The sequence below is a fragment of the Lipotes vexillifer genome, unplaced genomic scaffold (genome assembly GCF_000442215.2).
Source record: "Lipotes vexillifer unplaced genomic scaffold, Lipotes_vexillifer_v1.1 scaffold251, whole genome shotgun sequence".
NCBI classification, from domain to species: Eukaryota; Metazoa; Chordata; class Mammalia; order Artiodactyla; family Lipotidae; genus Lipotes; species Lipotes vexillifer.
This window is the reverse complement of record NW_006770868.1, coordinates 2,632,234-2,644,904: the sequence shown is the minus strand read 5'-3', so window position 1 is coordinate 2,644,904 and position 12,671 is coordinate 2,632,234. Positions and strand designations below refer to the sequence as shown.

The 12,671-nt window shown below is 47.4% G+C and overlaps 1 protein-coding gene across 1 annotated transcript in view; it reads right to left on the bottom strand.

Annotated features, from left to right (window-relative positions):
- Nucleotides 1–4,216: 4,216 nt before the first annotated feature.
- KCNB1 (potassium voltage-gated channel subfamily B member 1) overlaps nt 4,217–12,671 on the bottom strand; it is a 107,143-nt gene continuing 98,688 nt past the window's right edge. Inside the window, exon 2 of the mRNA XM_007446392.1 lies at nt 4,217–7,400. Coding sequence (XP_007446454.1) covers nt 5,391–7,400 — 2,010 coding nt within the window. The 3' untranslated portion in view covers nt 4,217–5,390. The remainder of the gene's footprint in view (nt 7,401–12,671) is intronic.

The window sequence follows — 12,671 nt, the reverse complement described above, 5'->3', positions numbered from 1 at the left end:
GCTGAAGATCCTGCTTCGTGAGATGTCCTCTGCCTACCCGAGGCCTGGAAACCGCCTGGTGGAATTAATTATCAAGATAGTCCAGACACTCCCCGAGGCCTGGATAGGCGGAAGCTGGAAAAATACCACTGCCCTTGCCACGAATGTCTGGCTCTATGGAGCCAGGCAGCTGGAAAGGGAAGGGGAGATGAGATGGCAGATTCTGGAGACATGTCTTCTCAGGATTTGGCTGCAAGCTTGTCTGGCCACTGTTTTTTGGTAAGGCTTTTTTGTTGGAAATGGATTGAAATGAAGAGCTGATAAAAAGTTGATGAGATCTGAGGCCCAGGATTTTCTCTAAGTTTCGTAAGAACCTGAAAGTGCCCTGACCTTTAGATCCAATTGATGTCACAGGAGAGCAGGGCGCTGGGCGTAGCAATAGGCCAGCCAAGAGGGGTTTAGGGGTCTTCTGAATCTCAGAAATGCCAGAGGGAGGTTTTCTCGCACGAGATTTTAGATTCCAGGATCTCTGGAAATGAGCAAACTCAGTCCCTTTAGATCCCCGGAACGGCGTGGAGGATGAGCTAAACCACCCCACATCCCATCCTGATTTTGAGGGCCATCTGTAGCCCTGCTTCCCCTGGTTTCACTCCTGCATCTGTGTTCTGGATTTTTAAGAACAATAAATAGAACAGACAGAATGAGGAAAGTAACAGGTCAACAGATTCTAGGCCTTGTGTCAGGAAATGCCTGCATGAGGAAGTCAGACCCCAAAGTCTCTCCCCACCTCCAGGAAATCAGAAACGAAAAGAGGGAAGAAAACGATCCAAGGAGCAACAGGAGGAAATGAAGGAGACCAGAAGATATCAGCTGCGATTATGACCAACAATAAAACCCCTAAGGTGTTATTCTGTATTACAAAAGAAGAAATTAGACTCAATGGCCCAATTATAAATTTGCTAAAAATACATATATATATATATTTTATCCGAACAGAAAAATAGACTACTCTGAGATGCGTGGACATCCTATGATGTAGTCACGCATCAGATACTTCTAGAGCCAGAAAAATGGCAACAGAAAATGCAGAGGTAACTCTTATTTCTGGGTGTAGCCAGGGCTGGTTTGAGTCGCCCGGGGTTGAGTGAAAGCATTTGGATGCTGTCATATAAGCAGTGGGAGGCGAGGAAATTTTAGCTCAGGGCTGCAGGTTCTCCACTGTCCTGCTGGGGGAGTCAGGGGAAGCCCCCTTTTAACGCCTGTCAACTTCGCAGCAGTAGAAAAAGTCCTTTCTCAAAGGATCACATGCTAGAGGCTTCTCACCACATTGGATTCAAAGTTACTTGACTGGAGGCTGAAGCCCGGGGTCAGGTTACTTGAGACTAGTTGGCAGAGAAATGAGGAAAGGAGAGAGAGAGAGAGAGACACCTGGCATTAGTGACCCTTGTCCGTGGTGAATTTTAAATTTCCCCCTGCCCATGGACTATACACTCCAGCCATAACTTGGAGCAAGACAGAAATATACAACAGTTACAAACATCAACAATACATTACAGTTTTACAGAAGAGAATACGGTTCTGTTTTTTCTCCTTAGAAACGTGGATCTTATTCAGAGAAAGGGCAGGGGTGAGGCTTACAGTTACTAAGACACGGCGGAGGAGGTCAGGAATCAGTCTGAAAAAGTTTGTATCACCAGCAATTCAAAGGGGCAAGCCAGGTGGGTTGAAAGGAAATGGCCTCCTCAGGATTTTGCCGGTTCCCCATCGTCATCGTCTTCCTTTCTTGATCCCCAGTGCTTTTGGAGAAAGGGGCTTCACGGGAATGAATGTTCTTTCCTCTTTTTTCTTTCCCCATTAAGTGTGCTTAAGGTAAAATTCCTAAAGAAGGCACTGAGAAATCTACTGCACCGAAGTCCTATTGCTTGCTTCTTTACCCCAAGATAAAAAGGTGAATAAACGGACTCCTCCAGAGCTTTCCCACCTCTCTCTGCTGGTCGTGGACAGTCCCCTGTGGGATCAGGACACAGAGCTACCTGGTCCCTAGCCCTTTTTGATAATGGTGTGAGTTTGGTGGGGTTCTTGATGAGTTTTACTGAATTTGCCAAAGGGACCAGGCATCCATTCACCTCCAGTCCCTAGATTCATTTCTTTGGGATGACTCGTTTTTTGTCCCCACTTTCGTTGGTTTAGGAATGGGTGGTACATGGACCATCAAGTTAAAGCAGCATATTTGCCTCCAAACCATTGCTTTCCTCTCCTCCATCAACACCCGTCTATCAAGGTTAGCTTCTCACTGGAGACTCAGGTAGATATCCCAGTGCACGTACACAGGTACAGGTAGGGTGTACACATATTAAAAATCTGGGTATGTGTCTTTTTGGCAGGTGGGGGTCTGGGAGAACTTACAATACTCTATTTTGAATCGGCACAGGGTAAAAGCTATATTCCTACAATACAGCCACAAGTAAAAGGAAAACCCAAAACAGAACGCAATACTTTCTAAGCATAGTATATGCTGAGTTTCAGTTATTCTGTTTCTATAAGAACTCTATAGGACTCTGGCTATTAAGCCTGAAAAGGTAGGTTCTTAATGATACTTCTGAATTCATCCTTCAAAAGTGACTCAATAAAATGCTACTTTAAGTTCAGACAAAATACATGAGGAAGGAAGGGGTAGGTCCTGCATGACCACACAAGGCAGAAAGGGCCTTTGGTTAGACAAGGAGAGTTGCACCAATTGGTTATTAGTTTAAAAAAAAAGAAAGAAAGAAATCATTTCTAATCTGTACACTTCTCGTCTGCTTCAACCAGCAAATGAAATGCCTCGATTTGAAGAAGGGGTGGTAAGTTCCTTCTCGCTATATATGGCTATATTTAAACACGTTCACTTTCCTGATATGTAAAATAGACTATATTATAATTATTAATTTTTACAGATAGCATCAGCTCTAAAAAATCTGAATCGGAAATCACAACTATTTACTTTTATCAAAAAGCATTTGTTTGTTTTCCCTGAATTTTCACATTTGTGCTGATGGCGGATGTAAATGATGATGGAAACAAAGAGACGTGAGATGGCCCAGGGAGGACTGTTCTGCGGCCTTTCCTCCACAGGCCCCCAGCTTGTACTGTATGCTCAGTAAAGCACCTTGGGAGCTTCCTCTCTCTGGTGTGCCACCAGCACAGGCTGACCTCATACTCCCTGGCCCTTAAATCCCTTTGCATTTGCTGCGAGAGTACTCCGAAGGTACTTCCAGAGTCAAGATACTTTGTTAATGCAGCAAAAAACAGGACTGCACCCTCGTGGAGGGATCTACAATCCTTGGAGATGCTGACAAGCAGTATGAACCGGGTGCATACGCAGCAGAGAACACGCGTTTTTAAGGGCAGTGGAATGATCCCACGTCATCATACCTGTGACAGGTTGCCCAACCTCATGCCACTGTGCAGAGCGCAGGCAGAATGACGCCATGATGTCTGTGCACTGACAGGTGGATTGTGCCATTGTACTAACAGGCAGACCAACAACATATTCTATGAAGGACAGGGAAACCATGTTTTGTTCCATCAGGAAGACACATGCCTGGCACTGTATTGAGGATTGGCAGATCTACACTATCGTACTTGGGACACCATCCTTCAAAATTGTATTAGGAGAACAACATCGGTTCATTGTACTAAAGACAAGCAGATCAATAATGTGTCATCTTTACTGACACATGGGCCAACAGCTTGGCATCCTGCTAACCAGCGGCTCCACTCAGTGTTACTGCCCTGAGGAACAGCCAACACCAACATGCTGTTGGACTAAAATCAGGCAGGCCAATGCCAGGTCATCAAACTAAGACAGGAAGACCAACACCAAGAGATAGACCAGAACCGCTCACAATGCACACAAATACTTATTGCTTTTGTCGGTACTGGCTGCATTGATGGCTGCAGAAAGGAGAGCTGAGCTGTTAGTACAGACGACACTGAAAACACACCAACACCTGGTTGACAAGAGAGAGAACAGAGTAAAACACCCAATGCCCAACCATCGGCTTCATTCTTCTGAGATGTTCCTGTTTCCTGTACACATGACTTTATAAGAGGCCCCATGCAGGGGCCAAGTACCCTTCCTGATGCAAGAGGGTTAAGGGGAAGCTTCAGGGGGACAGGAAAGAAGCCCACAGACTTTGACACAGCAGACAGCAATACCAGCACAGTATCACTCACCGTGGCCAGACACATGCCCGGAGCAAAAAACCCAACTGTAGTCCCAACAAGTGGCCCACGGGAAATCATGCTTGTTTTAAAGTGCAAGATGTTGACACTGTCCCTGGTAGAACCTATTTTTGAAAAACATAAAGTGCTTTTTATTTTAACTTTTTTTTTTTTTTCAAACTTGAATATCACAGGAAACAAAAAAGAATTTCTATTATAGTAAATGCTTTCCCTGCCCCAGCAGGAAGTATTCAAAAGTCTGAATTGGGCATTTCAATTTTTTTTTTTTTTTTTTCCTTTCGTTTTTTTCAGGTAAAAAAAAAAAAATCAGATTTGATTCTGTTCTTCGGTAACATACAGTCTCTTTGAATAAGCTATTCTTCTGCATATTTGACACTTGCATATCTTTTGAGTCTACACTAGCGATGTACAGAAAGCACTTTCCTTCTATATCCCTAAAGCAATGCTCAGAGTTCATACTGTTGGCTGAGTGCCCTCCTTCTGAACCCTTTCCGGATTGCCAGGGGGCAATTAGAATTGAGTACAAGTGGTGCAACTCACCCTGATGAAATCTCCAAATAAAATCTCAGGTACTACGGAATACTGAAGTCAATGAAGACATTTGAGGAAGGGGTTTTGCGCTGGGATCGTGGCTTATGGTGCAGTTTTCCCCATGACACAAGCATTCCCTGCAGCCTTCTAACAGTGGGATCCATCCAGCAGGTGATGGACAGAAGTTCCTAGAGGTGGCCAGGCAACACCCAAAACCAAATTGGTCAACCCGCTCTCTTAACACCGGCCACTTGTTCCGACACCCTTCTCCAGCTGCAGCCAGGAGGGGTGGCGATCTCGCCCTCGGAGGCTGTGATGGAAAAGCCACGAGAGAAGAATGGGGAGTAGGTGGCCTTGGTTATGTCTAGAACGTGGTAGTGGTGGCTGTGAGTTCTGCTCTTGTCATCTTCCAAAGAGGGCCATGGAGCTGTTACAAGGAGGCGCCATACCCTGTGGCTTGGCCAACTTCACTCTGATGGACCCGTTAACGGCTCTCAAGGTTTTAAGGGAGATTTCTCTGGTCTCTCTTCTTTCTGGGGGCTTTACAAAGCCTTTCTGTTTCAGAGGTCATGCAGAAAAGCTCCACGCCAGGTAAGCTGAACAGCACTCCTCTTTGGACCCTGCCACAAGTCTCTCCTCCTTGTGGAGGCGGTTCAGATGCTCTGATCCCGTGTGCTTCCATGGGCTCCTCCCCCCGGCAACACGCGGACATCGGGGGAGATGTGGTTCTCAAGCTTGCACTTTTCCTGACCACTGGGAGTTTTTCCAGTCAATGCTTCTGTAGAGTAAATACAGTTCTGCCTTAAGAACTTAGGGGAGGTGGGTAAGGGGGAGCTTTCAAAGTGGTTCTTCTCTGATCTTGTCCCGACAGTGAACTTGGGACTAGTGTTCCCATGGAGGCTCTTGGGGGGGCTGGAGTCCACACTGTAGAGCACTTGCCCCTCATCATCCGTGTCCGCATCAATGTACTGGTGGATACCTGCTTCAAAGTTGAACGCTATTGCTGTGTGTTTCTCTGGCGACCGGGGGGGTGTCCTAGCACTTGCTGTGGTGTAGATGGAGGACTCTGGACTCAGCACAGTCCTGTCCAAGAGTGTGGCACACTCCAGCCCAGCAACAGCTGCCGCAGCACCCCCCCGGTTCCTAAGAGGGTCATGGTACATCCCCAGAACGGGGACTAATGGTCTGGGATCCCCCTCCATGAAGTTGACCTTAAGCGCTCGAAGCTTCAAGGGGTTGGTGGTCTTCATGGAACTCTTGGGGCTCTCAATGAAGAAAGCAGAGGGATGGCTGGCATCAGGGGCGGGGTTGGCCTCCACAAACCTACCACCAGTGGCACCCAGAGCTCCCTGCCAGCCAACCTCTGGGGCCATGCCACCTCCGGTTTTGCTGGGGAGTGATGCCAAAGGGCTGTGGGAGAATCTGGTGGCTTCAGGGAAGTCTGTGGCACAGCTAATGAAGCTATCGATGCTTGACATGCTTCGCATGTCAATGACCCCTTCTGTACGAGTGGGCAGAGGGGCTACGGGGCTGGGGATACTCTCCATTTCAAGTTCTTCCTTTGGTTTGCTCTGTGTTGCTGGCTCCTTAGTATTGAGGATGGGTTGAGATTGTGTCTTGGCCATCTTATTGTACATGTCTTCCAACTGCTGGACGTTCAGGTGCTGAGGACTAGAAGATGATCTGGCCTTCTCAGGGGATCCCTGCTCCTTGGTTTCAAAGGACTTACTTGAGCTGGTTTCGGACAGTGTCCTCTTTGTCCATTTCCATTTGTTGGGAGACAAGTGATTATCTTGCACTTTGTCTTTCTGACCCATGTTCTCTCCACTTTTCTCAACCACAATGTCCATCACCTCGATGCTCCGGGGGAATGCATCCTTCATGTTCATGGATACGATGCTGCCATTTCTCTTGGCTCTCTCCAGAGCCTCTCTCCGCTTGATTGCTTTCTCCTGCCTCTTCTGCTCCTTGTAGAACTCAGAGAAGTTATTGACAATGATGGGGATGGGAAGAGCAATCACCAGGACCCCTGCAATGCAGCAAAGACCCCCCACAATCTTCCCCAGGAGAGTCTTGGGGTAGATGTCTCCATACCCAACGGTCGTCATGGTGATGGTGGCCCACCAGAAGGAGGCTGGGATGCTTTTGAACTTGGTGTCATCCTCATCCTTCTCGGCAAAGAAGACAAGGCTGGAGAAGATCATGATGCCCATGGCAAGGAAGAGGATGAGCAAGCCCAGCTCGTTGTAGCTCCTCCGCAGAGTGAAGCCCAAGGACTGGAGGCCAGTGGAGTGACGTGCGAGCTTAAGAATGCGGAGAATACGCATGATGCGGAAGATCTGGACCACGCGGCGGACATTCTGGAACTGCAGCACGCTCTTGTTGGATTCAGTGAGGAAGATGGTGACATAATATGGCAGGATGGCCAACAAGTCAATGGCGTTGAGCGGGCCCTTGAAGAACTTCCACTTTTTAGGGGAGGAGAGGAACCGCAGCAGGTACTCCATGGTGAACCATGCGATGCACACAGCCTCCACGTGGGCCAGCTGGGGGTTGTCGGTGGTCTGGCCGAACTCGTCAAGGCTCTGCAGCTCGGGCAGTGTGTTGAGAGACAGGGCAATGGTGGAGAGGACGATGAACATGATGGAAATTATGGCGAGGATCTGTGAGGAGAAGAGAGCGGGATTTAGTTATCAACCACCAGTGGGATGGTCATCCTAATACTCTGGGTCTGCAGGACATTCCTCAACATTCAAGAGCATTTTCGTAGCTCACTAATTACCTAATGACTGGATGTTTGAGCTAAAAAGATTATTTATTCAAATCCATTTATCATACAGACGTGGAGACTGAGGCCCAGAGAATTGGAATGATTTAAAGCTAATCATCAAGCCCAGGGGTCAGTCAATTTTTTCTACAAAGGGCCAGATAGTAAATCTTTTAGACTTTGAAGCCCGTGCATTCTTTGTTGCAACCACTTAACTCTGCAGTTACAGCATGAAAACAGCCTTAGATAATACATAAATGAATGAGCATAGCTGTTTCAATAAAACTTTATTTACAAAAACAGGAAGTGGGCTGAATTTGACCTGCAAGCCATAGTTGGCCGTCTCGTGATCCAGACCAGTGGTTCATAACTATCATGGGGTGGGGTACCGCTTTCCCGACATTATACTAATGATAATATCAATAGTTACCCTTTATCGAGCGTTCATGGTATTCGAGGCACGATGCTTGTCACTTTCCATGCAATTCCTTATTTCATTCTTACAACAACCTCATTAAGTTGTACTTCCAATGAAAAGATGAGGAAACCTAGGCTTCCGAAGCTAGTAAGTTGCAGAGCCAGTACTTTAACCTGGGTCTGTCTGACCCCAATACGTGAGCTCTTAAAAATGTGTTAGAAATGAGTTGAAAGCTATAGACCTTTCTGCTAAATGCTCAAGGTTTTGCAGATGATTTTCAGGGAGGCCTAGACATCCTAGTCTCATGTTATTAACTCCTGAGTGTGACTATGAATTTTTGAGGCTAAGGATCACAGCTTAACTACCTTTGAGTCCCCTGGATCAAGAAGAGGGTTTGCTCCAGATGTTTGGGCTCCCTGGATGTTTGTTGAATTTAATGGAGCCTAGGCTAGTCTACAGCTTATGCAGAAATGCAAGCAGATGTAATAAATTGTTCTAGGGTCTTTTTCTCAAAAATACAAATCCAGTCACATCACTCTCCTGCTCAATAAATTTCCAGGACTCTTCAGGTAAAAATCTAGACTCCTAAGCTTATCTATCAGCCCTCCTCCCCACCCCCCAAAAGCTGTCCTCTTCTCATAGGCTTGTGCCTCCCTTTCTGCTGCCCCCGCTAAAGAGCAGCGGGTGGGGATGGGGTCTCCATGCTTGTATAATTTGATCCTGGCTGCCGCTGAGTGGCCCAGAGATGGACAGAAAACCCAGGCTGGGCTGAACCAGTCCACCATGGAAGATTTGAGTTCAGGGATCCAGGAGTGAGTGGGTTATGGGGGTGGTGAGCCTCGGAATTAAATGGTCAAGTACAGTCCAGGCCTGAGCCAGCTTCATGATAAGCCCAAGCTTCAAGCAACTTTTCACTCACGTTGTAGAGGATCAGAAAAACCATAAGAAAATCAGAGAAAGTTGAACCTTTTAGAGAAGCCAGAGATTAAAGGGGAGAGGCAGAGAGAAGAAGCAGAGAGGACATAGGAGATCTGAAAAGGGTGTAGAGGGCCACAGTCAAATGCTTGGGCTCTGGTGTCAGGCTGTTTTGGATTCAAGTCTCAGTGCTTCCACTTCCTTACCTTTAGTCAGGCATTTAACTTCTCTAAGCCTCAGTTTCTTCATCTGCAAAATGGGATGATGATGACAATATCTACCTCAGAGAGCGGCTGTGAAGATTAAATGTGTTAACACATGCAAAGCACTCAGGACAGGTTCCAGCAGCACCTAGTGAATGTCTAATAAATGTTAGCTGTCATCACAGGGGAAATAGCTCAGCCCACACCCTGTCAGCCCAGAACACCCAGCTTCCGAGGGGCCAGCTAGTCTTTGCTTCTCGCCCTTGTTCTGAAACTGCCTGCCATATCCTGAAAGTAAATGCCGCTGCTGCTTGGGTGAGCATAAGAGGGTTGCTCTTAAATCCCCAATCAGGACACATGGCTGTCGAGTCTCTCTGAGTTTGACTCTGACCCCTCTCTTTGGCCTCTCTTGCCACAGGTTCCCAAACTTCACGCTTCCCTAATCACACACTATTGTTGGTCAGTTCTGCAGGTCTGTGCCTCTTCCTCTCTGTCCAGTGAATTCCAATCCATCTTTTAAAACCCAGCCCACATGGCCCCTCCCTGCAGAGGTCATCCCTGGAGGGGCCAGCCACTCCATTCTCTGGGCTCCCTCGTCATTTTGCCAGCCTTGGGGTTCTTAGCACACTACAGCCTATTACAGGTGTGTGTGTGTGTGTGTGTGTGTGTGTGTGTGTGTGTGTGTATGTGTCCATCATTGCCCAGAATCTGTAAGCTTTGGGGGGACAGGGATGGATTCTGAGATTCACCTCTGCACCCACAGCGCCTAGGGCAACAGGTTTTCATGGTGTTTCTTGGCTGTGGCTCAAGTTCACGGCCATTTATGGGTCCCGTGGCCTTGGGCACTGCAACTTTCCTTGCCTCAGTTTCCTTGTTTGTAAAATGGGGATCCTCCAGTAGTTCTTAACTGGGGATGATTTTGACCCCTCCCCCTTCCCTTGGGGACTTTTGGCAATCCTGCAGACATTTTTTGTTGTCACGATTTGGAGGAGGGGTGATACTGGCAGCTGGTGGGTGGAGCCAGGGATGCTGTTAAATACAATGCACAGGACAGTCCCCACCAAGGAGAATGATCAGGCCCCAAATGTTAATAGTACCAACGTTGAGAAACTCTGGGATATACCAGTAGTCAGCCCCTCAGGAGCTGTAGAATGAGGGAAAAGATGGTTAGCACAGAGCTACGCACAGAGTGGGTCTGACCTTACAGAGCAGCCAGCTGGGACCTCGGGCTGAGCCCCTGCAGTGGAGCTGCTACAGTTTCTGACTCCTGGCCCTGAGGGCAGCTGCAGGAGAATGGAGCAGATTCCTGGGGCGTCTGTTCCTTTAAGAGCTGGGAGATCTCATTTCCCCCAGAGGCTGGCAGGGGAAGCCTGCTCCAGTTTCTAACCCCCAGACAACTCCAGGGAAGGCCCACATAATTGATGTCTGCTGACAGATGCATGAATTATGCACCCACCTATTGTACAGTCCTTAGCACTGTTATTCTAAGGCGGGCACCCCCTCTTTGTACCCCAGAAAGTGCTCTCCCCTCCTGTCCTCTCAGCCTGAGGATGCTTAGGAAAGAAGAAAATGAAGGCAGAGGCCTCACAGCAACCTGGAAGGGGGTGTCCGCTGCTCAGGGTTGGGTTGTGAGGGTCAGAGGGTGCCAGGCCTCCTGCCCTGGCATATGCACTCATCAAATAGCACTTGTGCTAATGCAGTGTGACCCACCCTTCCTAGCCCTGACCACAAGACTGCTTTCTCTTCCAGACCTGCTGAAGCCCTTAGGGTCAGGGTTACACCTCCTGACTGGGGAGCTCCTGAACATGAGTTAAACCCTCTGTGCCTCAGTCTCCTCATCTGTAAGATGGGGGTGGGTCACTGCAAGGGGGCAAAGAGAATTCAATGTATCCATAAGGCCCTTAGATCAACTTTTATTGCTTTTATTATTTCACAACATTATATTTATTTATAAGCCGGTTGGACTTGGCTCTGAGCAGTAGTGTTATTATTCCCACCTGGCTGAGTGGCCTTGGACAAGTCACTTCCTCTCTCTGAGACTCCATTTCTTTATCTCTAAAATGGAGATGAAAGTAATTGAGCACCCACCACATAACAGCCACTTAATATATATTTTATGTTATTAAATTATTATTTGGATAATTTATTGTCACCCTTACCTCCAGCCTCTGGACTGGTTGCTTCTGGAGGTCCAGGACTAGGTCTGTGGACCCCAGTGCCTGGCTAAGGCAGCAGACATCCTCTAAACAGTCTTGAACCCAAATGAACAGTGTTGATTTGGTCTCTGGGATGGGCTGCAGGGATGGGGGACCAGCCAGGCCAGCAATGAGTCCTCCCGGCCCCAGCTCAAACCCCTGGCCAAGTCCCTGCATTTTCAGCCTTGCTTCCCTGGATCTGAGCCCAATCGGGTTTGGGCAGGACTCCAGGAACCCAGGGAGCAGAGGCAGGAAACAGGACCAGGACTCAGAGGCTGTCCCCAAATTCCCTCCCTGCAATGAGGTTCTGAATTCTGCAGCCTACTTGTCGGCACCAAGCGTGGGAGGGGGCTTTGGTCCTCTGAGAGAAGAGATTAGCAGGTAGGGGTACCCAGGGGGGAATCAAGGGTTCTGGAGCCAGGCCTTTCTCATTCTAAAAAAAATTGTTGGCTCTGGGGGTTAATCACAGGATGCCTACCTTTGGCTCCAGCAATAAACAGGCTGTTTATCATTTGCTCTGACCACTTCCCTGCTCTTCCATGAATATGGACAAGGCACAGAACGTCTGTGCAGAAAACGGTCCAGGCTCCTTTCTGGAAGGATGGGGAGACTCAAGCAGAAAAGGGAAGGGACTAGTCTATGGTCACACAGCCCATTGGGGTCAAGTCTGTGCAACAACACTAGAAGCTCTGGCCAGCAGAGAGCTGCACCTAGTGTTCAGGTCCTGCAAACTGTTTTCATACACATCCATCTTCCCAGCAGCATTATTTGTAAGAGGCAAAAAGTGAGATCAACCTGAATGTCCATCAACTGATGGATATACAAACTGTGGTCTATCTATACAATGGAATATTATTCAGCCATAAAAAGGAATGAAATACTAATACATGATACGATATGGATGAATCTTGAAAACATTACGCTGAGTGGAAGAAGCCAGACACAAAAAGCCACATAGTGTATGATTCCATTTATATGAAATGACCAGATAAGACACACCTATAGAGACAGAAGGCAGGTTAGTTGTTGCCAGGGTGGGGACAGGAATTAACAGTGAATCGGCATGAAGGATCTCATGGGGATGATGAAAATGTTATAAAATTGATTTAGGGTGATGGTTGTACAACTTGGCAAATTTACTGAAAAATCATTGAATTGCTCACTGGAAATGGTGAATTATATGCTATATAAAATTAGCCTCAATATAAGTTATATAAAAAGTTGCTTTCCATAAAGACTATCCCATTGCTTTTAATCCTCACAACCACACTGATGGGTCACAGGAGAGAAGCAGAAATCTGAGCTACAGCCCTGCTGTAGACCCTGAAATGCCTCCCCATGAAGTTCTGGTCCTTTTGCATTTAGTTGGCATATATTTACCGAGCACTTACTGAGTGCTATGCTCTTTGCTGGGGATGCAGCATGGTAAGAAAGAC